This window comes from Falco peregrinus, chromosome 1 (assembly GCF_023634155.1).
Source record: "Falco peregrinus isolate bFalPer1 chromosome 1, bFalPer1.pri, whole genome shotgun sequence".
NCBI classification, from domain to species: Eukaryota; Metazoa; Chordata; class Aves; order Falconiformes; family Falconidae; genus Falco; species Falco peregrinus.
The window spans coordinates 51,530,413-51,557,782 of record NC_073721.1 but is presented as its reverse complement, the minus strand read 5'-3'; the positions used below and the strand labels follow the sequence as shown (position 1 = coordinate 51,557,782).

Genomic DNA, 27,370 nt, shown 5'->3' with positions numbered 1-27,370 from the left:
ATGAAGTTCATTTTTTTTTATAGGTGAAATCTTCTGCTATTGGAATATTATAAATACCAAAGTGTGGCCAGGCTGCTTTACCCTTATTACCATATGAATTTTGGCTGTCCACTATTTTGAAGATTTATTCCAAGTTTAATAGCTATCCCGGGCTAGCTAATTTTAATACAAGGAAGTTTGTTGCAAAGATATGAACTTCTATCAAAAAGAATGTTTCAGCAAATAGTTGATGTATAAATAGTTAAAAATAGGAAGTAGTCAAACAGTCAATGAAAGGTGTAGCTGAAATTGCACAATTTTGTAATATGTAATATGTCTTTAAAATGGCTTTTTTGAGTAGTGCATCATTCAGTTCCTTGCTGTTTTAATCTTTATAGCTAATCTGAAAGGGAAAGAGAAAATTATGTGGTGATAGTTCCCATTTATGAGCTGCTTCAAGTGGGCATGATGACTCGTCTATAATTTGATGAACTATTGTATGTGTCAGTTAATTACTACAAGAATGACTGAGGTATGCATGCTTGCAAGCTGGTACTTAAGCAGATTGCTGCTTCTATTCTGCTGGTGATTTTTCTTTCCACTGGCATTGAAACAGAGTTTGTAATGAAACCAACAATCTTTATACATTTATAGAAACTATAAAACTTTTACGGCAGTCTTTATATAGAAACTAATGGTCTTTCTTGTACAAAGTCTATGAGCGTTGTAGAAACATTGCACACAGGGAAAAATAAAAAGCACCCTTTCTTTGTGTCATTGTAAGAGTTGTGTGATTGGAGAGTATTTACACAGTGCTGGCCATAAATGGAGCATACACCCCCCTATCTTGCAAAGTCTGTGTGCTTTAAGAAGACTTAGTTGCTTGAACAGGGATGACTGTAATCCATTTTGGTGTTTCTGAATTGCATGTGATATTCTTAGTATAAAGTTTTTGCCTTACAGGTTGCATAGAGTGCATGATAAAACCTTTCCTAAGAGTAATTTAATAGCTATCCTTTCAAAAATAGATGAAGAAGTTGGATTGGAAAGGTTGAGTAATAAGTAATTTAGAAAACCTAGAAAAGTGGTCATAGCGTTCTGAAAGCCACATTGTAGTAAACCCAAGGCAGTGTAAATAGTAAATATATGAAGTATTGGATACTCACTTCTGAAGCATTTGATACTCTCAGTTTGTATAGAGTTATCATACTGCATTCATACAGGGAGTCTTTTTAAGTGAAAGCCTAATAAAACTTAATGTAGGATAGTTATAAACATTTTCTTGTACAGTGACCCCTATTGACTAGGTAGCAGTGAAATAGCAGCATGAATGGGAACCTTTGTGTGGGGTAGGCGAGCAGCCTGTGTAATGTGTGGGGAGATTACCTTGTACCTTATGTGCAGATGGCACAGCTGCTGTTCCACCAAAGCATTCTGGAGGTGACTTTCCCTATGAGGACAAAGCTGGGTTCTTTGCTTCAAGTCCTGAGAGATAGTGGACAGGACTAAACCATTGGCTTTGACTACAGAACTGAGTATTTTAGAGTGGTTTTCTAGACCAGATGTCCTTTAGTATAGGAAAGCAAAGAAGATATATATTCCTCATTTGCTGTGTCTTACTCTGTCATCCTGGTGGTATGTTACAAGTTGTTTTTTCAGTAGCTTTTCTTTAGACCAAGTAGGTGAGAGGTCAGTTTTTCTTATGTATTTCTATTTATGTCTTTTATGTGTTTCTCTACTATAATTTAATTAATATGAAAAATGCAGAACCTCTTCAAATCTAATGTCTTCGTGTATGTAGTAGGGTATACTACCCTTGTTTGAAGTGTGTTACAAGGCATTTGTGCTAGATAGAATTGCAAACCTTTAGAAATACATGGTGAAGATGATTTGCGTTTTAACAGAACCTTTGACATAATCTGTTCATCCAAGTTCCATTTTAGAATTGAAGTTAGTAAATCTAAGGATTATAGTAAAGTATTTCTGTGATGAGAGAATTCAGCCGTGGTATGTTTAACATCATAATAGAATAGCTAGTTTTAGTAATCCTTCAGATCTGCACAGAATTTCACATAGCATCATAGCATTCTAGTTTTTTTGTTATTTTGTGATGGCTGGCTGAAAAAATCATTGCAGTGGATTTGTGCAGAGCAAAATAGTAAAAGTCAGTCAGTCTTTAAGTATCCCTGAAAAAAGTTAGCCCTGAAATCTTAAGGCATGCTACATAGTCAAAAACTTTTTTTTCCCCCCCTTAAACTAATAATCTTAAGTAGCTACTCCATTTGTTCCTCTGTGAGAGAGCTGAGATGGAAATGCTGTTTTCCCTGTTCGTTGCATCATTGATGCCATTAGTTGAATGTTTTTCCAGTTATGATATCTGTATTTCAGAAATCATGGTGCAGGGAGGAATGGTAAAAGTGCACAAAACAAATACTAATTAACTGTCAAGTAATTAATCATTGGAAGGAGCCCAGGAGATGACTTGGTTTTGGCTTGAGAGTACCTGATCTAGTGTTGGACTCTGAAATCTCTGCATGAAAGCCATGTTGAAAGCCACTGTCCAGAAGTTAGAAAAATTCTGAATAAAAATAGAGGAATAATTGGGTTCAAGTGTGCGGAAATGCAGTTCAAGCCACTTTCTAAACATTTTCAGTTTTCTTTCATGTAAATTTGGAATCAATATTGGAAGTTCAATAAACACAATTTGATTTCACCACAGATTATTCAAAAGAGTGCAGATATTACTGGATACAATTGTGTGGCCTTTGTTATACAAGAGGTCAGACTAAGATGATCATAATGGTCCCTTCTGGCCTTAAAAATCTGTGAATATATGAATAATTGAAAACCTGTCCTGCCAACACTTATTCGTTGAGGTAGTCATATTAAAATCCTGTGGGATTACTTGTGTGAGTAAAGGTTGTGGGATCAGACCTAAAGTGAGTAATCATTATCACTTATGTTTGGATTTATTGATAAACCTATAAGATATTCACTTCAAGTAAAGATGGTTTCTTTAAAATGGGAGATGCTTATGCAGTGATATTCTACGTGGGTTTGTTAGGCCAGCCATTATAAAAATACTTTAGAAAGTTCTCTTGTTTCAGTCTCCTGAACCATTCAGTTTATACTGGTGCTATAGCTCAATTCATAAACAATTTCAAAAATATTGTTTAAAAACTTGTAATATGTAGGAAGTATCTTTGTTTTGTTTAAAAATAAAATTCAAGCACTTAACGATACGGTGGGTATAAGCATATTAAACTTGTTAATGCATCTCAATTTGTGTAACGGTCTTCCTTGCTATGGCTGCTGATGTTGATGTTTGCACATACAGGAATACTGGGTAGTACTGTCCTTTGAAACAGTAGAACTTCTTCTAAAACATGTTAAAATAAGTATGAGCAGGTAAGTGGTGTTGTCAAGGTTAAAGTTAGAAACCAGTCTCTGATATGCCCTGTCTTTATATTAACAGTCATAAAGTATTTAAGCAATTTCACAGTTGATTAGAGATCGCTTTTAAATCAAGAGTTTAGTGGGATCACTTAAAAATCTGAATTGCTGATGACTAAGACTATTTTTGAGACCATGCTACTAAACGAGCATCGATAATACTCTGTCTTACAGCTTTTTCCCCCACTTAATGTGTCTTCTATTGCTTCTTTAATGTAGCTGTACTATTTTAACAAACTTAGGAGAACATTTGTTTTGTAGCTCCTAAAGTAGTCATTAATGGTTCAAAGTTTCCTGAGCATGTGGAGGAGGAAACGGTTCTCTGGATTCTTGCTCTTGTAACTTGTCTGCACATACCCCAGTGTATAAATGCATTAAAAAATGTCATAAAGAAGCTAAAGCTTCACTGAAAGTGCTGTAAAGACAAAAAGCAAGTGGGAAATAAGTGTATTTTTTTTATTTGCAGAGCATCCTGTGGCATGTAAAAGAGTGTCAAACCAGACAAAACAGCTTGTGTGTTGTTATTTAAATTGATCGTCTTGAGTTCTTGTAGCCAGGTGCTGATGCATGTCAAGGGTACCATGGGGAGTTCTAGAAGATGGCTGTCCCTTTGTGTTCATTTCTAAGTGGTGGGAGATTTCTATGATTTACTCTTGACAACAAAAGGACCTGCTAGAGTTTGGGGCAGTGTGGATGGAAATACAACTTCTTTTTGGTTTTACTAGCCAGACAGTCCGGCTATGTGACTATGTGACTGCTATGATGCTCACAGAAAGTAGGCATGACCTTTTATTTGTTCCACACTTCACACCCGTGAGTGATGAACTGTAAGATCACATAATCTGTCCATTCTTCGTAGGACAAGGAATTTTATATTAAAATGTTATTTGTCAGTGAAGTCAGATGGTGATTTGTTACTTCAGTAATAACAAGTATTCAGCTGTAGCCATCTGCATGGTTATCAAAACACCGTGCCCTCTGTAGATCAGAGGGTGTAGGAGTGGAGTGCTCTGCAGAATGCACAACACAGAAGAGATGTGTAGGAATGCCAGTAAAAGTATGAGTAATAAATGACAGGTGTACTGAATTCCAATTTACTATAACATAGCAAAATAGTAGAACTCATGTTCTGGAAGGTATATATTTTTTAATACTTTACTACCTTAGCTGTGAAAGAAAACCAGTCTATAAGAGTGTGTATAACTGGAATTTTGAGATTTTTACATATTTTAATTTCCTGGTTCTGCATTTTCTCATAGCCATCATGAGATCTATGTTGACATGTTTGCTATTGATCCTGAATAACTTCATAAATGTATAGTGCAGAGCATTTATATGGCATGATGCCTTAATTGAATTTCCCAAATTATGTTGCGTACATTATGCTTTGTTCTGTTTTAAATTTATTTTTTAAAGGAATGATTGGAAGGTAGTTTGAAAGAAAGGATTTGTTGGTGATTGATAGATGGTATTAATTGATACTCACATACTCAATTTTCACATCTCTGGGCTGCAGCTTAGAACTGGTAGCATATTACAGAGAAAAGTTGGAAAACTTAAGTTTCCAAGTTCAGACATCTTTGTACATGTTAGTCACCTGTCTTTACTTCAGGTAAAAATTGCTAATCTATGGCTAATGAATGTTTTTATAGCTTTCAGGTTTTTGATCACTATTCTCTCTAGCATATTCTCGTATTTGGAAATCTAAAAGTTGTGAAAATACTGATAAATTTTGAAAAGCTGTATCCTCTTAAGACCCTCAGTTATCTAAGGTGATCACAGACTCCATCTCATCTCTGCAATGCTTAATGTTAGAAAAGTTCTTTCCCTGGGGGCACTAGTGTCCTCATCATATATCATAATTTTCTCTTTCTTTCTCCTTCAGAGAATTCTCAAATCAGTGTGATGGGAATGCAAGCCTGAGAAAGTACTCCTGAATTTTAAAAAATTGGTCAGCTGTTGCCCCCTTTGGGATAGTTGTTTAGTTTTGTGGTGTTTCCTCAGCTGTGAAAAGTAGGTAATACCTGTGTAATGGAGTTGTTAAGTAACTTCATTAGTGACTAGCTTTAAAACTCTTCCACAGTGACGTGTTCTTCTTTCCAGCAGTAAGGAGGATCTTGGTCATAGCAATTAGAAGACTTTTGTGAGAAGACAAATCCAGGAATTAGATCAGTTCCTGGCATTTGAAAACATTGTGCTAGGTATATCCATGGTATTTGTCTTAGCAGTCATATTTAAGTTTTAGGTAACAATTCTAAGTGTTCTTCTGTTTTCTTTTAAGTACAATAGCATGATGAAACTGTTTTTCTCATTGTTTCTCAGGAATTACATGTTTTGCTCAGTTGTCGGTTAGGATTCCCAGTCTGTAGCTTATTTCCTGCTAAGGATGTCACTAACGGAGAATTTATGATATAGAATGACTGAGTTCAGTATACGCTCTAATATTCTCTTTGGTAACCAGTGCAGGAAGAAATTGGAGCCTAATGTTATTCTTTCACATTTCTTAATGCTTTGAATTTATAGAAAAGATCTTGTCAGTGAAATGACTTGATTTTACAGTGAAGGTAGAAATTCTGTAATACGGAAACGGCAGAGAAGTGATGTTCAAGTCTTTTGCACAAAGGCAGAGAAGTTGATGATTGCAAATTCTTACCTTGGCTTCTTAACTACAAAATTCTGCTGTTGTCTTTAACCAAACTATTTCCAACATTTCTTCATATCCTTTTTCTTGAGCAAAGGACGGGAGTTGATTTTTAATGATATTTACTATTCATTGAACTAAATTTTTTGTTTGTTTCTTTAGTGGCGATTTTTTTTTCCTGACTGGTCATTTATAACATCCTAGTGATTAATTTTGCCTTTAATTTAGTTTCCCGTCTGTTGTGCCTGGATGCTGCAGAACTGTATATGAAAATTTGCACAGAGCTAGAAGAGATTACAATCTTCAAAAGCCAAAACTGTTTGGTTTTTTTTCCCCCTACCCCCTGAAAAATGACTCTTCTGTTAGGGCTGAACTACAATACAGATTTATAAAGGTGTAACATAGTTACATGGGTGGGGTTTGATTTTAGGTTTTAATTTAGGTTTGGAGCTCTGGCCCTTCTCTTTTAATGTATTCTATTTGTGTGAATGGATTCTTACGATTTGCATTACCTGATTATAGTAAAGATCAAATCTGGCCCAATCTTGTGAACACGACTGAAAATCTAATTGGAATGGTGCCGTTGTAATAGTTTTCTATGATCATAAAGTTTGTATTTGATAAACAGAGCTCACTTTCAGATATTCTAGCAGATACTAGTTTATTTACTTGCATGTGTTTTTAAAAAGGTTGGTCAGTGGATGCTGCAGAAGTGCTTAACAAAGCATGATCTTGCCCATTTATGTAAACAGGGTATTTCTTTTGTGAACATGTCTTGTTAACTATCCGTTGCAGACCTTTATTGGTGCTTCTTGAATAATTTGTTTAAACTATGCAGTACAGATTCCTTATTTTAGCACTAAGACTTACAAAGGCTTCTTTTAGCAGCCTTTAATTTTGTACTTATGTATGTGACATAGCCTGTGGCTGTGATCTCTACTGTGAATCTGCAGTTGTTTTGGGATGAAAGAAGGAGGCAGCTGGAAACTCAGTAGCTACATCTAGCTGTCTACCTAGAGAAGGCCTTGATTTCAAGTTTATCTAAACAAGCTCGACTAATCCCAACTATCTAGGGGGATCCACTGTCAAAACAAGCAGCATGGCCCTAAGGCAAACACAACCATACAGAAATGAAGGCTGGGACTTCCAATACTCAGATGACTGCATACTGGAGGCTTTTTTTCCTGAAAGAGAGTAAGAGAGGTAGAATTTGCATAATGCCTTTTCATTGGAAACTTTTGGAAAGCTGACAGAGGTCCAGCTTATAGCTCTGTAGCCACAATACAGAGTCTATAGGAGAATCCTTGAATGACCTAACCATATTGAAAGAAAAAATGAAAGCATCGAAGTATAGCCAAGTGAGTGTGGAAAAGAGGGCTGCTGCATTGTCTAACATCTGCTCTACTTCTCGTTAGTTTTGTTCTTTGGTATTCTATGTGGACTTTGGAGAAACCTAAGACAGCCTAACATGAATCCTATAATCTTCCTTCTGAATATTTATGTAGTGTGCCAGCCTCTAAGCTGTCCTTTGCATCTTCCTACTTCCCCCTCATTTTCATGCTCTCAAATGAGGCCAACATTTCAAAAGCTAAATAAATGTTTGTGAATGTTTATAAAAGATTTGCATAAATTTGTCCTTGTTTGACAAAGATCACTTTTTTCTTATGCCAGTTCTGAAATTTTTTAAAGGTTTCAGTGCTTGTCTTGACAACAAAGTCCTGCCTCAGAGAACAATGATTGCTGATTAAGTGGGTATGCAGTTGTAGCTGAATACAGCGTTTGAGATGTCTAAAAGGGCCAGTCATCTTTAGCCAGAATTGTAATATTTAACAAATGTTAACCGAAGTATATATTTAAAGCTTTGTCTTCGATGCAGTATACCTGTGCAAGTGACTTATGGTGTGAGAAGTATGTGATTAGCTTTTTACAGCTAGTAGTTCTCGCCTAATTTTTCCTAAATGTGGAAGTGAAAATACTCCTCATTTTCAGTCACTAAATGTTTAAAATACATTTAATTCAATTAGTATTCTAGCTTTCTGATATTGACACGTATGTTTACCAATTGATCAATGTTTATGCACATAATTGGACCTAACTTTTTTCTGCCCCTTTGCACAATTTCTTCAATTCTTTGTGATTTCAGGCTGAAATTACTCAGTTTTATTATTCCTACAACAGTAGCTGTATATTAAAAAAAAAAAAAATTAGCACGTTAGCTAAAATCCATTTATCTTAGAATAAACCTAAATTTTAATTTTATTGCAGGGGTTTTAAGGACATTTGTTATGGAGATCATTTGAAAAACGCTTAAATATTTAGTTCAGCTTTACTTTCAGATTTTTTTCTGCTGAAAAAAAGAGTAATAGTCGTTCCTGTTCTTTTGTTCTATTAGTTGAGAGGTTGAAGTTGTCATTAAGGCAAAAGCTAGAGCTACTTCTCTGACACAGTTTTTATCACATCTGCTAGGCCTGTGTCCCAGGAGGAGCTGTGCAGAGCAGTGAATTCAGCATAGGCCCATTATCTACTGTTTTTGCGTATGTTGTAAAAGGAGTGAGACCTCAGGGAGGCTTGGAGCCTCCTCCCGTGTAATGTCCAAATCAGATTTGAAGGACTGGTGGCAGGAAAGCTTTGGCCTTGGGGTGTGAATTCTAAGAAACAGAGTCACAATTAGGTTTAAAAAATTCAGGGATTTTCAGCTTTATCTTGAAATATGTTTTTAGTAATGCAAGTAGAAAAGTTGCCCATCTGTGCACATATTTTGTACGTTTAAAATATTTAAATGGTAGCAGGCCTCAATATGCTTAGGAAATGTTATTTATCTCATGCTGTTCCTGTTACCAGGATTATGTATATATGCATTGGGGTTTTTGTTTGTTTTTAAAAAATAGCATTTTCCTGAAAGCAATTGGTTACCTTCAGTGAAGTGATGTTATTTCATACTGGGTACTGTTCCCCTTCTGACCTTCACACAGGAAAAAGTGACTTTTTGTAGAAGAAAAACCCTCCCCCAATTCAAGCTTTATAATTGCTTAAAAAGAGCTAATGGATTTTTAAAACACTAGCAAATGGATGGACTACTGCTAAAATGTTGGATTTGGAATACTAGTAGAATTAAAGAAAGTAGAGATAAAACTATATTAAGGTAATTCAATGCTATTAGCAAATTATGCTTCTGATTTTTTGGGGTAGAATAGAACATTCTTTTGAAGAACTGATTAAAACAAATTCTTAAAATATTTTGACCATTATAAAAATCAGTATAATGTTCAGTACTGCTGTAAGATCTAAAAAGACTTGACGATAAAATAGATGCAAGATGGAATTTGACATAAATATTTTAAATTATCAATGATTTTTGAAAAAATATGTGTTATATCATGTTTTTAAAAACTAGAAAAATCTTTAAAATCTGGAGAAATCTTGGTGTTATTGTTCTTTGCTTTCTCTGCTCTGTCATGTTGCAAATTCTCAGCTTTTTGTTGTGGTTGTGGAACCCAGGCCTCTGCATGCAGGATACTGTCTTTTTAATTTGAGAATTAGGCTTTATAAACTGCTTGAATTGAAATCCTTCTCCTGATTTTTTAACTACATAATTACATGGCACTTGTTAATTCATGAGAATAATCTGTAATAATAACTTCAGGAAAATTTGCTGTAAGATAATATAAACTGATACTAATAATAAATGCAAATTAAATTTTAAATTTTCAACACACAAGATTTACTGATCCCTGTTTGTTACTCAGAGCTGTATTCAAGTAAGTTAGTGGTTGAATTTTTTGTGCTGGCATTGCTTTGACATTTATATTCTTTAAATAAAATTTTGAAACATGACATTTTTCTGTCCATTGTAAGTAGTTCCTTTGTAAAATGTTTTAAGTAGTTACCAAAACTTGTTTCTGAGGTGCTCATTATTGTGCAGAAAGATTTTCCCTTTCCTAGGAAAATGTCAGACCAGCCCTGCATAGCTAACGGAATTTATGGTGTTCTAGATTGTTCTGTACTTTTCTTTCACCACCCTTTCAGTTTTAAACAGAGTTGTTGTCAGATTCAAGTTGGTAATTTGGGTGCACTGACAATTCTTTTTTTAATTCTTAAACCTGTTGTTCCATAGCAGTGGATGATTTTATTAATTGTTAGCTTAAAATAATTCAAATAGATGAATTAAATATAAGAGCAGTTTACACTTTTGTGGCTGTAAGGTAATGTACAACCCAAATTTCAAAATGATTGGATAATATTTTGCTTCAGTTGATGTCTTAGCACTCTTTTTTTATGCTATGTTAACTTTTTTGTAATGTTTAAATTTGATGTTGTTTCTAAGCACAAATAAAATTGTCTATACTTGCTTGCTGATCAAATTGGGATCATGTTACCTATCCTCACTTTCCTTGATCCCATAAGGCTGGCTGTCATTGTTCTTAACCATTGTTGCTCTCCATTTTCTTCACCTTCCTTTATCAGTCTGTGGATGTGTTCTTCGTGTCCCTCCATGTGAAGTGGATGGGTTTCATGTTTGTTTCATGGATTCAGATGGTATTTCAAGCTGGATAAGATGAAAACTATTTGTATTTCCACCCTCTCTGTTTAGTGTTTCACTTACAGTAACGTCACCTGTACTTAATTTCTGGTTTAAGGTCAAGGAAATAAAACAGCATTCATCTTTTTCATCACTGAGTCATCTCTTCTCTCCATGGAAAACATCTCATTTGCAATGCTCCATTCTCTTGTAATATTTGAATTGTCCTCCTGTAAAAATGTATGTACTTTCTGAAATATGGCTGTGGAGTTCTTGTTTTTTTGTGGTGTTTTTTCCCCATGATCCACAGCTAAAGGTCTTGTCTGTACTCTGGGTAGTCTTTTAAACCTCATCTGATTTTTCCCTCAGGTTTCCCAATAGGCTTCCAAATACAGGTCCCCAACCTGTTGGCTTTTGTGGTGTATTGTTCCCCTTCTCTGACTCAGATTAATATTTGTGTGTCTTGCCTTAATTGTTTGTCATTTTTCACAGAACTCTGCCTGTATTTTAATTTCTTGTCTCTCCAACTTCTACTTACACTTCTTGTTCCGCTTTGAAGTCTGTTGTATTGTGTATCTTTCTAAGACTGTTCGCAACAGTCTGCTGTTCTTGCATTAGATGAACAATTTGCATATCATTTTATCAGTGCAGTTTTGTTTAATTGTAGCTGCAGCATGGGATATTTGTTATTCATTTGTTATTGATGTTCATTCGAACAAGAGAAATAAAGCAATCCTGTATGTTTAAGAGTCTGTGAAGTTGTTCTCTTGACTTGGAAGTGGGAGCACACAGTGAAAGGTTTAAAAATGAAAATAAAAAATGAATTAGGATACAGCTTGCATATTAAATTCACAAGTGGGCATGCAAAATTTTTCAGCAATGTGGAGATTTCTTTACTGTTTCATCTCAGTATATAGATAATTTGGGACATAAGCCAAGTGTGTATTGTGTGTATTTTACAACCTTGCTTTCCATACACTTTTCAAGTGTGTCTCTCGCATGTGTGTGTAGGAAATCCTTTTAAGAGACTGCCTCACCTTCATAAATTGCTATGTGACACAAAAGGGCTGAACACTCTATTCTTGCCTCATTTATTTTGAAAACTTTGCTACTGAAACCAAACTTAATCAATGAGCTCTGTGTTGTCTCCGATAAGTTATGTACTGGCTTTATTGATTGGGAAGGATTTTAGAAAACCCATGTGGGGTTTATAATGTCAGCAGTGTTTTGATTATGAAAAGAGTTGGAACCTTGGGACAAGGAACCAGGTGGTGTATGTCCTAAAGCCACTGGTGACACGGCTGGGCTGAATCCCTCAAGGGACACAGTTCATGCCCTGCACTTTAACGGTGGTGACTGGCTGCTATAGAAGCACTTTTTGCTCATTAAAATGTTAAAAATCAAACTGCATGTAAAAAGATTTGTGAAAATATAAACTTGGGGATTGATCCAGAAAACTGGCATGTAATACCCTGGAGACACTGGTTTCAGCTACTGGGTAATTTACGCTTATCAGCTGTGTGTCCTGGATTGTTTTGGGTTCCTCCCCCCTTTTCTTCTTTTTAGGGTTTGTTTTTTTAGAGGCATTAATGTAGGTTTTACTTTAAGGAAATAGGCATAGGGGAATAAAACAAGAAAACAGGCTATTGATACTACCTCTGTGTGTCATGTCAGGCTAAAACATAAAAAGAATTATAAGATGCTGACATGGAGTGATTCTAGGTTTGTTTTCTTAGTGTTTTTGTTTGAAATGTGAGGAAATGATGATTTTTTTTTTACTAGGCCGTAAGTAACCACCCACCTAAAGTGGTCTGGTAGGAAATTGTATATTATGTAGGCATTGCTAATTTTTCAAACTGAGCAGTATATAAAGGATAAAACCCCCCAAAACATTACATTTATGGTAATGAGCTTGCAACTTGAGCAAAAATTAAATAGTTCTCCAGTAATAGTATTTCTCATATGCAGATCAGCAGTTTTGTTAATTAAAAACATATACAGAATTTTATAATATATTTTTCTTTTTAATGGTTAAAATTTAAATATACATCTGTGGTTAACCTGTACTAGTCTAAATATTTTAGTTGTAAATCAAGGCAGAGAGAAGTATTGGTATATAATGAGTGGCAAATTATGTCCAGTAACATTATAAAAGCCACATAATAATGCCACTGTAAAAATCTTTCTTTAAAAGACAAGGCAACGTACAATGGTACAGATTCAATTTATTGCCACAGAAAATTTAATTTTCTGTGTTTAGGAAACTATAAATACCAAGAAACAAGTGTATAGTAAGTTCTGAGTAGTACACTTATCCTATAATAACACAGTGCTGATGAGATGCTGAAGTGTTTTATTATGCGAATGTTTTTACTTGCAGTTACAGTAATTACTTAAATCATAAAAATAATGCAGAGAATATATTCTGCCATTTTGAGGTCACTGACCTGTTATCTTTTAACACTGTTTTATTTCAGAATTCTATGTAGCAGGTAGATGGCTTTGTTTCTAAAAATAGATGTGCAGTCAGTATTTTGAGGACAATTTGTACTGATAAGGCAAATAAAAATGTAGGCACTTACATTAGGCCTCTATTGTATATATAATAATAAGTAATAATAAGTAAGTAATAATAAGTAATAATAAGTAAGTAATGTATACTTACTCTCCTGCAATTAATAATTTTGATTCTTTTAAAGTTCTGTGGGTTTTGCTGGGTTTTTTTAATTATTTTTTAACATTTTATACATTAAGATTTCAGTTGTGGATAAAGAATAACTGTGTAATAGTTAAAATTTGTCAAGATGTAGTTTTTGTGCACAAGCAATCGGAGCTGTTCAGCAGACAATCGATCCTTGTGGAGGTGAGCGAGATTCTGCACAAGGCTGAACTCAATCGCATTAATGAGGCCTTTACTATCAAGGCATTATTTTGTATCAAAATACTATTTCTGCAGAGTTTACACTGAAACCTGTATAGCTCCTTCCCGTTTCCTGCTGCAAATGAAAGGAGGATGCTTCTTTGCTTTACATGGCATTCTTCAATAGATCCTTTCTTGTTCTTTAAAAACAGGAGGTTGTTAAATAATCTATCAATAAACTGTCAAGAAGTCAAAGTTTCCGTATCTGTTTCTGCCTGAAATCTGAAGACCTTGCCACATTTTAGTTGTCAAGAAACCTCCAAAGAAGAGTCTATGAGCAGTTGAGCCTGAAACCATTGCTAAGAATGGGATGTGCTTATTTGAATTATGTAGGAGGAACATGTTCTTGCAAGGGAGTCAATATGTTTTCTGCTTCATTGAATAGGTTATTAGATTGATGTAGTTTATTTGTTGAATGATGGCATTGGTTTTAGAAATAAATGAAGTGAAAAGCATCAATTTAGTTATTGATGGTAATTTATTGCTATTGGTCAGAAAAGTGTTGAATTTACCAGAGGATTTGTTATTTAGTCAGGGTTATCTTGTTTCAGCCGAAAGCAGAAACATAGTTTACGTTTCAGGTCCTGAAATATTTAAGCGTGAAGGAGAATGAACAATGAATTGGCTGGTACTAAAGGTCTGCAAACTGGGTATAGCTTTATGGTGGATTGTGGATTATAGAATTCAAATTTTAAATATTATAGAACAATATAATGTAAATGAATTACTTCTGTCTGTGAATACAACTGTTTTGGGACTAACATGTTTCTGGCTTTGCCTCTTCAATGACTGTATTTGTTTCAAGTTATAAAGTTGAAAATTATTATTTGCTGATCATGTTTTCAGTTTTCATGTTCATGCTTTTTATTTTATATCATGCAAAGGCTATGCTTAGAAGTTTCTCTGCGGTGGTGTTTTGCAACTTCTAGAAAATGGTTTGTAGGTTAAATGATGTGTATTAATTTTAATACACATTATTTTAATCAGTCTTTTAACACTCAGATTTTCTTTCTAATAGGAGTAGGCAATGTTAAACATTCCTGCTATGAGCTCTACTGGCTTTATCTTTTGTTACTTATCTTGCTGATGTTAGGAAGTATTCTCTAATCCCCCAGACCTCTGTTCCTAGGTAACAGTCAAAAGCTGTGCCAGCAGAAGTGGTCCTGCCAGGCCAAACCCATGTGGTTTGGTGTTATTCACTATGATCCATATGGTCAGGGTAGAGATTGTCCCTAGAGAGGTGTTAACACTCAACAACCCAACCTCCTCCTACTCTTCGGAGAATTGCTGGATGGCTCCTGCTGCCTGCCCATGTGTGAATCTTGATTAATTTTTCATTTTTAATGAAGTTTGATCATGTTTATTATTTCACATGATTGACTGCCTGGTACTCCTGCCATGTAATTGATAAAGCCCATATTTCTTCATCTGTCTCTTATTTCTTCAGGGCAAAGTTGTGAAATTGTGTGATGTGGTTAATATTAGATTTATTGGTCCCAATAGATGTATAAATTATCTCTTTTTCTCTCCACAGGAAGTTCTACAGACTTTGACCAAGTTTTGTTTCCCCTTCTATGTGGACAGGTAGTGTTAGCTTTTCAAACTTTACAAGAAAATAAGCTTGTCAATAAAACCACTGTAGAAAATAAAAACCATACCATTCGGAATGTTCTGTCTGCTTGACTGTGACTTAAAGCACCCAAGTGCAAATTATAGTCTTAGAATCACTTTTTCCTGGGGTTTTTATGGGCACCATCAAAAAAAAAAAAAAAAAAGTTTTAAAAGTTTGAGCTGTTCAGTGGCAGCAGTAAGAGTGCGTTTTGTTTTACTTCTACGTAATGCTTGGATGTGAAAATGCCTGGGTAGTAATTATCAAATATGCATATTAGTATCAAAGCTTTGTGTGTATGTATCTTATTTCTTAATTGCCAAAATTTGGACAGAACAATGAATTAAGTGCTTTACATTTAAAGGTCTCTTGATCTTGCTGGAATGCTGGTGCTTTACTTGGTGGCTACTTAATGTAGCCTCTAATTTTGAGTGAAAAAAAAATGGTTAAGTTACAGTGGACTTGACAGGAACTGCAAATATTTAATTCTTTTATTTAGAAAACTCCAGAACTTTCTTAGTTCTTTAATTTTGCTTTTACTGTGGATTATTTTCAATGGTTTAATGAAAAGAACAAGCATTGGAATCTTGAAAGGATGCACACTGCTCATATCATCTACAAGCATCATTTAATTGGTTAGAATCACTTGTCTTAGGTCAACTAACACACTGAATGGTTTTTGAATGATTAAATTGATCTTAACTATGATTAAACTGCTAGGAATCTTTTTCACATTTCAGTGAAATCAGTGATAATTACAGTACAAATTGATTTTCTTTATAAGTCAACATCCATATCTAATACCACTTCTTGTTTGAGCCATTATTCAATTTTTTTAAACCCCCCCCACCTCCCCCCATAGGCCAGCTTGTATTTCTTAGATATCTTGAAATATTTTTCACTGGTTTCTGTGAATGGAGATGAAATCTCACCACACTTCTCTGGAGACAGAAGTCTACATATTGAAACCACTGCTACACTTTGTCCTTCGATGTAGTCATCTGGGGTTGGAGGAAGCTGAAAGCTTGGCTGGATCATGCAGACGGTATGTGCTTTCAACCCTCCAGGTGGTTCCTGCAGATCAGGGTTGAGAGCCATTGGTGAGGCACTGCTGGAGACAGCTATTATTACCAGTGCCTCTGCTGTATCTGATTTGTACATAAAAGGAGAATTTGAATATCCTGGGCTGTCAACATGAGCTACTAACCAGCACTTGTTGACTTCGATGACCTTTAAAAGCCACAAATACTTATAATTTGGAAGCACTTTTTGCTGTTTATCTTTTTCCTTTCCTAAAGGGAGGGAACAGTACTTACAAAATAAGTACTTATATGTATTTTTCTCATGTATGTGTTTCTGCTAGAAATATTTGTGTTCACTATGTGTAGGTTTATTGTACCTAGGGGTTTTGTTTGTTTTGCTGTTGGTTTGTTGGGTTTTTTTTGTTTTCCTCAGCAATATAACATTCTGAAAGATAAGAACGCTGAAAACCCATATGGGGTGCAAATGAGAACATAATGAAAAGTGATTCCCATTTCTGGATTCTCTTGTTTGAGTATCACAGACTGTCACTGAAAAGACATAAGCCAACAGTTTTGAACATAAAGCAGAGATTGTAACCCATAGTACACTTAATAATTTAAAATAAAGAATGAACTTTGATTACTCTGGAAGGTAGATGACATCCCAAGTGAAGGATATGGTGGCTGAAAGAGATGTGTGTGCTACTTCTCTTCTTGATGTAAAAATACGCGCACACACCACCCCCCCCACACCCCCCGCCATGAATAGGTGTGTGCACAGGTATAGATAGAAATAAATACTTGTAGTCCTCTGTGATGTAAATTAGCTTTGAACTGTGTGTGAGAATTCACCTGCCAGTTAGAGCAAGAAGGTAAACAGCCTTATATCACTGGATGCAAATTAATGTGACCATGATAAAGAGAAGAATACAGGGCATCTTAAGTGCAAAATGTTCTTCATCTTTTAGCTACTTCCAAAATTAGAAGTGATCGAATACCTGTTTCTAGAGGCTGTTCCTGGAACTCAACAAGCAATGAATTTACACTAGTTGGTCTTTTTCTTTCCCTATTTACCGTTAACCAGCTACTCTGTGTGTGTGTGTGTGTATATATATATATGTATTTTAAATAAAGTTATTTAAAGTAGTGAGCAGGTATCCCCATAATGAAATTACTATAGACAGTGCTTGAATATTCCCCTCGGTCTTCTCAGTAAACGATTTTTCTACTTTGAGTTGAAAAATTGCTTCTAGAAGAAATCTGTCTTCAGTTATACGTCAGAAAGGTCCTTACAGTCATGTTTGAGTTGACTCACTCTCTAGTGGGATTTTATCCCTCTGTATGTGCCTGAGAAGTGGTGTGTTGGATCAGATCTCCAGTTACTGTAATTCTTAGTCTTCAGGGTGTTACTTTTTTTAATATTTTGTTCATTCTGAACAAAAAGACAGAGAAACACTGAAGTGGTTTCAGTAAAGGCCTTCCAAATACTTAAGTGCTATTCCCCATTAACTAGATTGCCTTGTTGTTAACCATGACAGTTTTAGTATTAGAATCTCTCTGCAATGTTGAGAGGTCTTTAAAATTACTGTTCTTAGTATAACAGTGAAGATACTGGCTCATTGTTGAAATGACTTAAGAACATGGGATAATACCTTCTGTTGGAATAATACTTAGTGTAGGATATCTCTTCATGTTCTGTGGAAAAACAATCAGTAGGAATTACAATGAAAAGATACTGATAGAAATGATCAGAAATGCAAAGTCGCTAAAGAATAGATGCTACTTTTCTTTTCACCAGCTCAAAGCCCAGAGTAGCATTGCCAGTCATAGAACTTCAGTTTTCAACTCCTGCTAGAGTCATGTCCCCGGTTTATATATACTCTGTGTGAGGACTTTTACTTGGGGAAATTTAATTTATATAACTATATTCAGTGTTATTCCACTGAAAAGCTGGCACAATACTGCAAATCTTTTTAATGGTAGAAGTGGGCTCAATGGTACTTGAGTCTTGCTTTGCTGACTTTGATGTTAAACAGTGGTATTTCTTTAACAAGTGCTGAGAAAGGATGTAAATCTTCACCTATGTATGTGTCTCCATTAAGGCTGCATGTTTCATAAAGCAGATGGCAAAAGTTGTGAATACTGTTGGCCTCTGCCTGATCTGGCTTCAGATGATGATAGGACAGTAAGATTTTGAGGCAAATAAAAATCTTCTGCATATCTGAATGTGCTGAAGGTTTTGGCACTCATTGACACAGGTTCTTAATTCTTTCTATATTGATTCTTTTTATATATATTGTTGCTAGTGGTCAAAAATCACCAGGGACTAGTTTGCTCCTTCCTTTAGGCAGCGGATTGTGAGTTTTCTACTCTTAGGGTTGCAGGATCAAGGATTTTTAAGAAATCACTCTTCCTCTCTTCCCTTCTCTCCAACCCTAACTTCTGTCTGTCCATTTAGAGATGAGATTATGGTGCTTCCACCCCATTAGGCTCTAAACAGACCTTCTTCCCATTTGAAAATAGAGCTATGACTTTTAAGTAAAGATTAAGAAAAACACTTTTTATGTTGGGAAGTTTATCCTTCCACATGAAGACCTGACAACATACCAGATATATCTAGTTTCTGAAGATCACATAAATGCAAGAATCTTTAGGTTTAATTTGGAGGAACTTACCAACTTGTCACAATTGTTTAACAAACAAGCTTCTCCCTGCTTCAAATGAAGCATGTTTTTTGCCTTCCCCTCCTGCCCCTTCCATAATGTTGTCAACTAGAATGCTCTTTCTCACACACGCTCTGCTCTCAACTTTGTTAAAATTAAGTATATAATCCACTTTTTAAACACCATACTAAAATCACCATAGTAACATTACACCCAAGCTTTACAGATAAAACGCAACATCAGTAAGGGTTTTTTTGGTGTCCCCTAGCAGCTCAGTATGGTGTATGGAAATGGTTGCTCTCTTGACGTGTAGATTTCAGTAGGATGATAGTACTTACACTGTCTGATTCTCAGACTACTGAAATGCTTTTAAATATCTGTTGTCTTGTTCATCTGTGAATTTGGAGCACTTTTCCGTCATCATCACTGCATGGTATTCCTTCCCTGTTTGGAATCCACTGAAGGATTCTTATTTCTAAGCTGGACAGTGACATCTTTCTGATCTGGATCAAACTTCTATTTCCTAAAAGTTTTTTTTTCTCTAGGCACTGAGTGTATAATCTCCCACATAATTGTCTTTTGCATTGTGTACGGCATTGCAGAAGAGAATATTTGCTTGCTTTTAAGGCTTGTGACTGTTAGCTAAATGACCTTGAATGTCATGGATTTTGTTGTTGCTGTTGGTAGGACTGACTTGTAAAGATGCACGTGTAAATGCTACTCAGTTTTCTCCGTTCTCAGTAAACCTCAAATAAACTAGAACATAACCTGAAACAAGAGTTCATCTCATATCATTATGAGGTCTCAAATAGATCTGAAATTGGATGAAAAGTCCTCTAATAATTACACTAGTCCCAGATGCACCACTAAATGCCAAAATTTCTGTTAAGCAGTAAAACTAAGTCTCTACAGACAGAGAGGTGAATTGGACTTGGTTTATGTGGAATCTACCATCGTGGTACATAAGCATTTGATTAACTTCAGACTAATGTTGTAATATCTCAAGAATGTCTTTCATTTTGTTAATAAATACCATTCAGAAAGTGCCGTGCTTTAAATGTAAAGCATCTTATTTTGATCTTATTTTACTGTTTTGAACATTACCTATCAGTGGTAAAATATGGATGTGAATTATAGTATTTTTAAAGACATGAATTTTTAAATGTTTGGGTTTTTATTTATTTTCATTTCTTTATTTGGGTAGCGTTTGTGTTTCTGTTTTGGTAGTGATAGGTGTTGGTTGTGGTTTTTTGTTTTGTTTTTCACAACTGTGTTTTTCCAATTTGGGCAAATTTTCCTATAGTGGTACCTTTCACTGTGGTGTGGGTGGGAGCCAACATCTAAGAACATTATTAGTTCACTTGAGGTATTCTTGAAGACCTGTTAAGATCTAATGGATGAGGAAACGACTCATAATTTTGAAAGATCATATAAAAGTCCTATAAAATTATTTTTGTAGTCATGGCTGGCTTTAGCACAGTGTACTTTTGATTCTGGTTTATCTTTTCTTCTTTTGCACACCATGCTAGTCTTTCTTTTAACTGGTTACCTAGCCACTAGAGTAAAGGAGAGTCACCTGGCATGGTTCCAGTTGCTGAACGTTTTGGAATGGGTTATCTGGCGTACATGCAAAATTGGTAGATGGATAATAAAGCTTCTATAAGTCAATATCCAAGTGCTGAAGAAGCTTAGAATGTTATTAAACATTGTCTTGCTCTTGGAGTAAACAAATTAGTAAATGAAGAGTAATAAATATTTTGGGTCATATGAGAGAACTTGGATTTAGCTTGTACAGTGTGTACTACGTTGAAGATGGTTGGTACTCATAACCATTTTCATTTAAAGATAAACACATTTTTAGTGTCTTCCCACACTTATGACATGGGAAGAAAAAAACCCAAAACCCACTCCTTCCTCACCAAGCAACTAGCATGTTGAAGTTTCAAGAGAGTGTGTACTCTTAATTTCTCAAAAGAACTCTGCTGAAAGAGGAAATGTTATAGGTTCAATGACTTAGACTAGATACTTCTGACACAGAGTTAGTTCAGCATTAATTTTTTCCTCTTACTCTTTATTTTCAGCCATGCAGTTAACCAAGTTGGGCAGAACTTTACATTTGTGCTTACAGACATTGACAGCAAACAGAGGTTTGGATTCTGTCGCTTATCTTCTGGGGCCAAGAGCTGCTTCTGTATCTTAAGGTAGGTCTGTGGTTTGGCTTTTGGCTGACTCTAGGAAACAGTGTTTGACTTTGCTGTGTTACACTGCAATTATAATTTCCAGCTGTTCAAAATTATTTTCCTATCTGGTCCTCAAAGTCACTGCTCTTCTGCAGAAGTGATGCAAAATATCTTGCACTTTGAGTTCCTCTGTAGATAACTGTGTTTGTTTGTAGTCAATGTTCTTGAGTTAAGTGTAGAAAAAAAAATATCTCTTTGCAGTAATTTGATATGACATAGCATGATGGCAGCTGTTATCCTTAGCTGTCACAACTGATCTTGTTAAGACATTTCGTGGACATTTGTATATGCAAGTTTTATTAACAAAGCATCTGTTGGTAACTGAGAGAATGTCACTGATGCTCTCCACATCCTAAAAGTTTGTATGTATGAGCTTTACCCTCTCTCTTTGAGGATTTTGTGAAGTTTGTCATAATAAAGACTGTTAGTGGAAATTGGGAACAATGCATTTAGCATGAAATGGGAAAAGAGGCTCTATCAGAGTAATTTTTGATGACCTCCCACAGACAGGTATGAATACAGTCTGTAATTTTCTATCCACATTTGCTGCAAGAAATTACGCAAGTAAAATCAGTTTCAGTATCTACCCATATATTAGTTCCATTAAGAACTACTATGGATTAAAGATTTCCCTGTGACATTCTGGCCTGTCTTGTTTTAAACAAATTTAAAGAGTGGTCTGACTTCTGCTTTCTGCTTTTTGCATGTTTATGAGAAATTGGAAGTATTAGAGCAATGGCCCAGGTAAAGATAGCTTAGAGTTAACTGTGTGGATCGCCAGCTAGGTGACTGAAGAATCGTTTGAGCAATCACAAATGAGGACAATTTCCTTTATGAGCAATTGTCGACCTCTGTCTCAGTCGTGTCTGGTTTGCTTTTCAGTTGAGAAAATCCATTGTAAGAACAAGAAGAACTTGTCCTCATCCTACGAGTACTGCATGTTGCATGTGACAGAATGTGAGCTTCTGTATAGATGTTATTGAATATGACCCCTCTGGAGAATTTCAGGGGTGATGTTGCAAAAACCAAGAGCTTCTCATTTCATTGGGTTGCATACAGCAATGCCATGGAATAGATTTTTGGATTGATGTATATATTTAAAATGAACATCTGTGGCATTTGTGCTGGCACTAGACTGGTGAAGATACTAAATGTTTGTTGTGTTGTACTTCAGCTTTATACTGATGGCAGTGATCTGCTAACTAGGTCTTCACTGAAGCTTAATATTTGGGGGAAATTATTGTGAAATCTACCAAAGTTACTAGTTAATTGTGTGGGAGGCAGGCTGACAGGTGTTTTCTCAGTATCTTCCTTCTTTCTATTCTGTACTAGACATTTTGACTATTATTAGCTGTGGCAACCCAGCAATATGGAACCTATACTGAAGACAGGGAGGTATGTCCCTAGCTCTTTCCCTATGGCTGCTGCTCTGTATAGTTGGGATGCTGATTCGCTCTCATGTGGAAAGTGTCTGGGTACATAAGGTAACTTTTCCTGACTAATGACAAATCAAAGGAGAAGCACAGTTTAGAAAGAAAATCTGAATGAGGAGTAGTATGAGTCCCTCCTTGATCTCTCCTGGATAAGAGTGCTTTGCTGTCAGCTCCCTTATGTTGAGTGAATGCCAAGGAGAAATGGAGGAGTTATGTTGTAGTTAAATGCCTTCTGCTTCAACTCATAACCAAAAAAAAAAGGGAAAGAGGAAAAAAAAAGTTATAGCAGTGGATGAATTGGGAATTTTAGCTTTATTCCTACTCCTTTCTCCTATGAACTAATGAGAAAAGGCAAGTTCATCATTAATGCAAGTGAATGTAAGTTCTAGAGGATAATAAAGAATGTAAATCAGCATGACACAGATGGACTCGCTCTATTCCCAGGACTGCAGCACCCACTGTTGATGTGAAACTTTTCAGTGTCCTTTATGAATTAAAGGATGCTGCATAGTAAATGGATGGGTGGAAATATGCTGGAGAATGTGAGAATGATACAAAAAAGCAAGTGGGGATGAAAAGAAGATTTATTTGTTTTTAAATTGCAGGTTGGATGGCAGCAATCTTCAAGTATTCCTTGCTGTGTTCAGCAACAGTTTACGAATTAAGTGGTATTGTTTATTGTTGGAGATGATACTCACATGTTTATCAGTGAGAGATTTTATGGGTCTGGCTATGGTAAAACGATTCGGAGGTGGGAAATCATCACGTTTGGTTATTGAAGAGGAACAGGAAAAAAAAGGAAATTCTTTTCACTCAACCAGTGCTTTAAAAACTTTCTGTAGAAGTCTGGAAGTGAAGTTTAAAGCTGAGAATATACTTAGAAGGCCAGAAGTCAAGGTCTGGACTGTGAGTTTTGAGGTGACCTTGAGACTTTTTCATGTGGGTACAAAGTATAATAAGGTGCTACTTGGAGCTGAAGAGCATTAAAGTTATCCACATGGATGTAGTGCCTGTGGCGAGCAGAAAGGCAATTCCCTTCTACCAAGGAACTGTTTTGGCTGTTGTAACCAGTATTGTTTAGAAATCTGCTTTCGAGATAGTTTTCATAGTTTTGTTCCTGCTGTGGTTAGCATCACACAGATTTATGGAAATCTTTGATTAAGTTTATAAACTGCATCTTCTAGGTGTTCTGTGGTTTTATTCATTTTTATTTTTTTTTTTTAATGTAGGACCACTGAGTCTGTTTTATTCAGTTTCCTTTTTTCTTCACTGGGTTTCTAGCTAATCATGAACCTACAATGATCAAATAGTGTATGTAGCAGGAGGTGTGGAGTGCTCTGTAGCGTGGATGGCTATTTGCTGTGTTTCTGACAGCAGAGGGCGGACAAAAGCACAGAACAAGTGTCGCAGATGGTCTGGTGGGGTTTTTTGAGGTTCTAAGCAGTGAAGTGAATGAAAAAAGCCCCACAAACTCATCAGTATCTTCTGGGTGACTTGGAATTCTGGACTATCTTTTTCAATGCAATATATTACAAAACTTAAAATACACTTTTAAATTATTTTGTTTTCCAAAGGATGAATGCACTGTAAGTTGAGAGCTAATGTCTAAGTCTAAATTCTGAGTTCTAATTCGGTAATTTTAAAAGCATAGAAAAATTTCCACGCCCAAAGATTTTTTTCTAAGTCTCTATTTCAGGACTTCAGGACTTTAGCTGAAATGAAATAAATCCTATTAGATATGTGTTAAGAAGCAGATTTTTTTTTTTATTATTTCTTTCTTTGCTTGTTTTTTTCTAGATGTTTCCTTAATCTGACTTCACATCAGATTTGGCGTGGGTTTTTAAGGGTGAACAGCGTATAGATGGTTCTGAATTTAGTGAAGATCTGTAGTCTTTTATTTAAAAAAAAAAAAAAAGAAAAAACGGAAAAAAGAAAAGGGAAAAAAAAAAAAAAAAGAAAAGGTGTGGAAACATTCCCAAACTGCTGTTGCTTATTTTTCTGAGACATCTTCTTAGACTCCTTCATCAGGCATGTCCCCTAGTTTTGTTCTGGAATTTGTGTACCTTTTGTTTCTTGTCTTTTCTAAGTGTTCTATGTTTGTACAGAGGTAATGTTCCTTCATTAGGGCAGAAGAGCCTGGAAGGTGTCAGAGAGGCTCAGAATTTGTTCTTGATTACTATTTCCTGCTAATTGCAGTGTACTGAAAGATAATGTAAACATACTGATCTACTGATATGATCTCAGTGATCAAAAGTAACAGTATATATTTATCTTTCTGCTTTTGTGGATTCTTAAAGCATATAGATGCTTTCTGATTCTTAAGAATTCTGCATGCTAAGGCTCTTAATTTTCATACCACAATGTTTTAATATTAGATTTCCTTAATAGCTTATTCATTTTTTTCAAATTTTTAGCAACTGTAGCTGTAAGAAATTCTCCAGAAGTGGGTTTGTTGCTTACATTTATGGACACTTGTTCATTGGCTCCGTTGTACTTGCCTCTTTGGCTAACTCCTGTGCCTCTTAAGAGTTCTAGATCACAGGCTTTGATGAATCTCAGCATCCTTTTGATGGGAAAGCAATACGTAAACCAATTTGTATTGGTATCAGTAAGTGTACTGTAAAGAGTGAGTATTTTATTTTACAATCTGGTTTCTCAAAGCTTAAGTGGACAAACACTTTTGTATGTGCTCTGCCCATAGGGGGACGGAGTTAAAAACCTCATAGCTGAAATTACTGTAAGCATGCTACTTCCACTTGTACTCTTTCTAATGGTCTGAAGATGGGTGAAGAAAATGATGATACAGGAAATAAAACTATGAAGAGACTGCTGAACATACAAAATTCTAAATTCTACCAAGGCATTGTAACATGAAATTCCTTTTTTTCTTTCTTTCTCCCTTCAAAGAAAGATGCCAAGTTTTTGTATGAAGACATTATTCAAAAGTGTATATCAGTTTTCATTGTGGCTGGATTTTTTGTCCTGAGTTTTGTAGAATCTGACTCCTGACAACTTTGTCTTTCTGTGCATCATGAAGGAAGAAAAAGTTCTCCTATAGGAATGTAAAAAATGTCATTAACTCAGTCCGAATATGTTTTTATTGCAGAATGATTATTTAATAAAACTAACAAGTTTAATTTTTAAAAATATTTTTATCTTTTATTTTCTGAAATATTTCCAGAATCCAGTGTAAGGATCCAGTTACTGATGCTTGAAAAATTCTTCAGGTTATAAGCAGATAAGATCCAGTCATGTCTTCAAATGTCTATTTCATATTCTGACTATCTGAACTTTAATAAGTTACATGTTTATGAAACACACTGCTTTTACATATAAAATAATGGCAATGTTGAATGTATGGTAACCTATTTATATGTATGAACTGGTTTAAATGTGTAACTCAGTGTAATGATTTCAGGTTATGTAACATAATAAAATGGTGACCTGAATACCTCTATTTTTTATTCAATAGTTAAAAAAAATCACAGGCACTTTCACTGAGTTGACCCTAGTATTAAATGTGTACTTTTCTTACAGCAATGTATATTTATATTTAAGTTTAAAAAATAATTTTAGGGGCTCAACTGAGAATTTTTTGTATCTATTTAACTGAACTTTTGTACTAAGTAGGTATAAGGTCAAGTATAATAATTGTGCTCTTCAAAACCTGCCAAATGGTTTTGAAGTAACATTCTTGGCTTCATAGTCCCTTACTTTTGAGTAAAAATTCTGAGGCCAGTAATGTGAAAAACAGAATGATAAAAGTTCTGAAATAAAAATGTGTTCAAACAAACAAACTAAAACCGAAAAACCCAACAACACAAAATACCCCCAAACCCCCAGCACTTCTACAGTATAATATAGCAATCCTAATAAAACTGTTTTTAAAATTTTAAGAAAATTAGCTGCTAGTGTAAAACACCACTTTCTTAATCTTGTCTGGATTATTGGTGTGTGATAGAATATTAAAATCTATAATTTGTTTTATATACGATTCTTTTTTCCAGATATTATAAAAACAGCTTTGGGAGACGTTAGGTAAATGCTGCCAGACCACACACAATGGTGTATCCCTTGGAGGCTGCCTATATGCTGTTTTTTCCCTTCCTGTCAAAATGGGTAGCAGCAATAATAGTAAAAACTTTCAGGGACAAGGACCTGATTGCTGGTACATGAGTGAGACAGTGGGTACTGCTTTGACAGCCCTAGAGGTGTGTGGTACTGGATAGGCTGTGGTGCCCTGAAGGCCCTGAGATTTATGCATACTTTGTCAGTTGAAGTAATTAGACTTGGTGGACAAGCACTCTCATTCCTGTAACCCTGTAATAGGTATCTTGCATTTTTTTAAAAAAAATATTAACTGTTCTGCTTTATCTGTTGAACTGTGAGTTATAGGACCTATTGCCAACTGCTTGAAGGAGCAGTAATAAGTCAAAGGTTTTTGTGTTGCTCCAAGTTTTGTTAAAGTTAAAAAAACCCAAACAAACAAAAACAACAAAGAAAAAACCCAAAAAAACCCTCCCCAAATCCCCAAAACCACCTTTGTATGGTTTTGCTTTGGTTCACAAACTTACTGGGCAAAGTTACTGATTTAAGAAGGTGCTATAACCATGTGCAACTCTGATTTCAATTTTACTTAATTTGAAGTTTTCAGTGGGTATTCAGCTTTTGTACCCAAAATGAAAATCATTCTTCTGAAGTGAAATGCAGAAACATTTGTGTGGAAATCCCTGTTGGCCAAAATAGCTAAGCTCTGCACCACTCTTTTTCTAAGATAAAAAGAAATGAATCTATAATAGTTTGTGACAGATGGCAGAAAATGTAACTAACTGAATGTGATTCTGTATGGAGTTATTTGAGGTTTTTGGTGTGATTTGTTGTGAGTTCCTCT

General features: G+C 35.3%; 1 protein-coding gene across 5 annotated transcripts in view; it reads left to right on the top strand.

The window, feature by feature from the left end:
- Positions 1–27,370, top strand: part of DENND1A (DENN domain containing 1A) — a 217,001-nt gene that overhangs the window by 39,674 nt on the left and 149,957 nt on the right. For 4 of the 5 annotated variants that reach the window (XM_055793717.1, XM_055793720.1, XM_055793716.1 and 1 more), the window contains exons 4-5: positions 15,047–15,096; positions 20,888–21,007. The exons of the other annotated variant lie outside the window; for it this stretch is intronic. In XM_055793717.1, the coding sequence (XP_055649692.1) occupies positions 15,047–15,096; positions 20,888–21,007 (170 nt within the window). The remainder of the gene's footprint in view (positions 1–15,046; positions 15,097–20,887; positions 21,008–27,370) is intronic. 5 annotated transcript variants of the gene reach the window in all.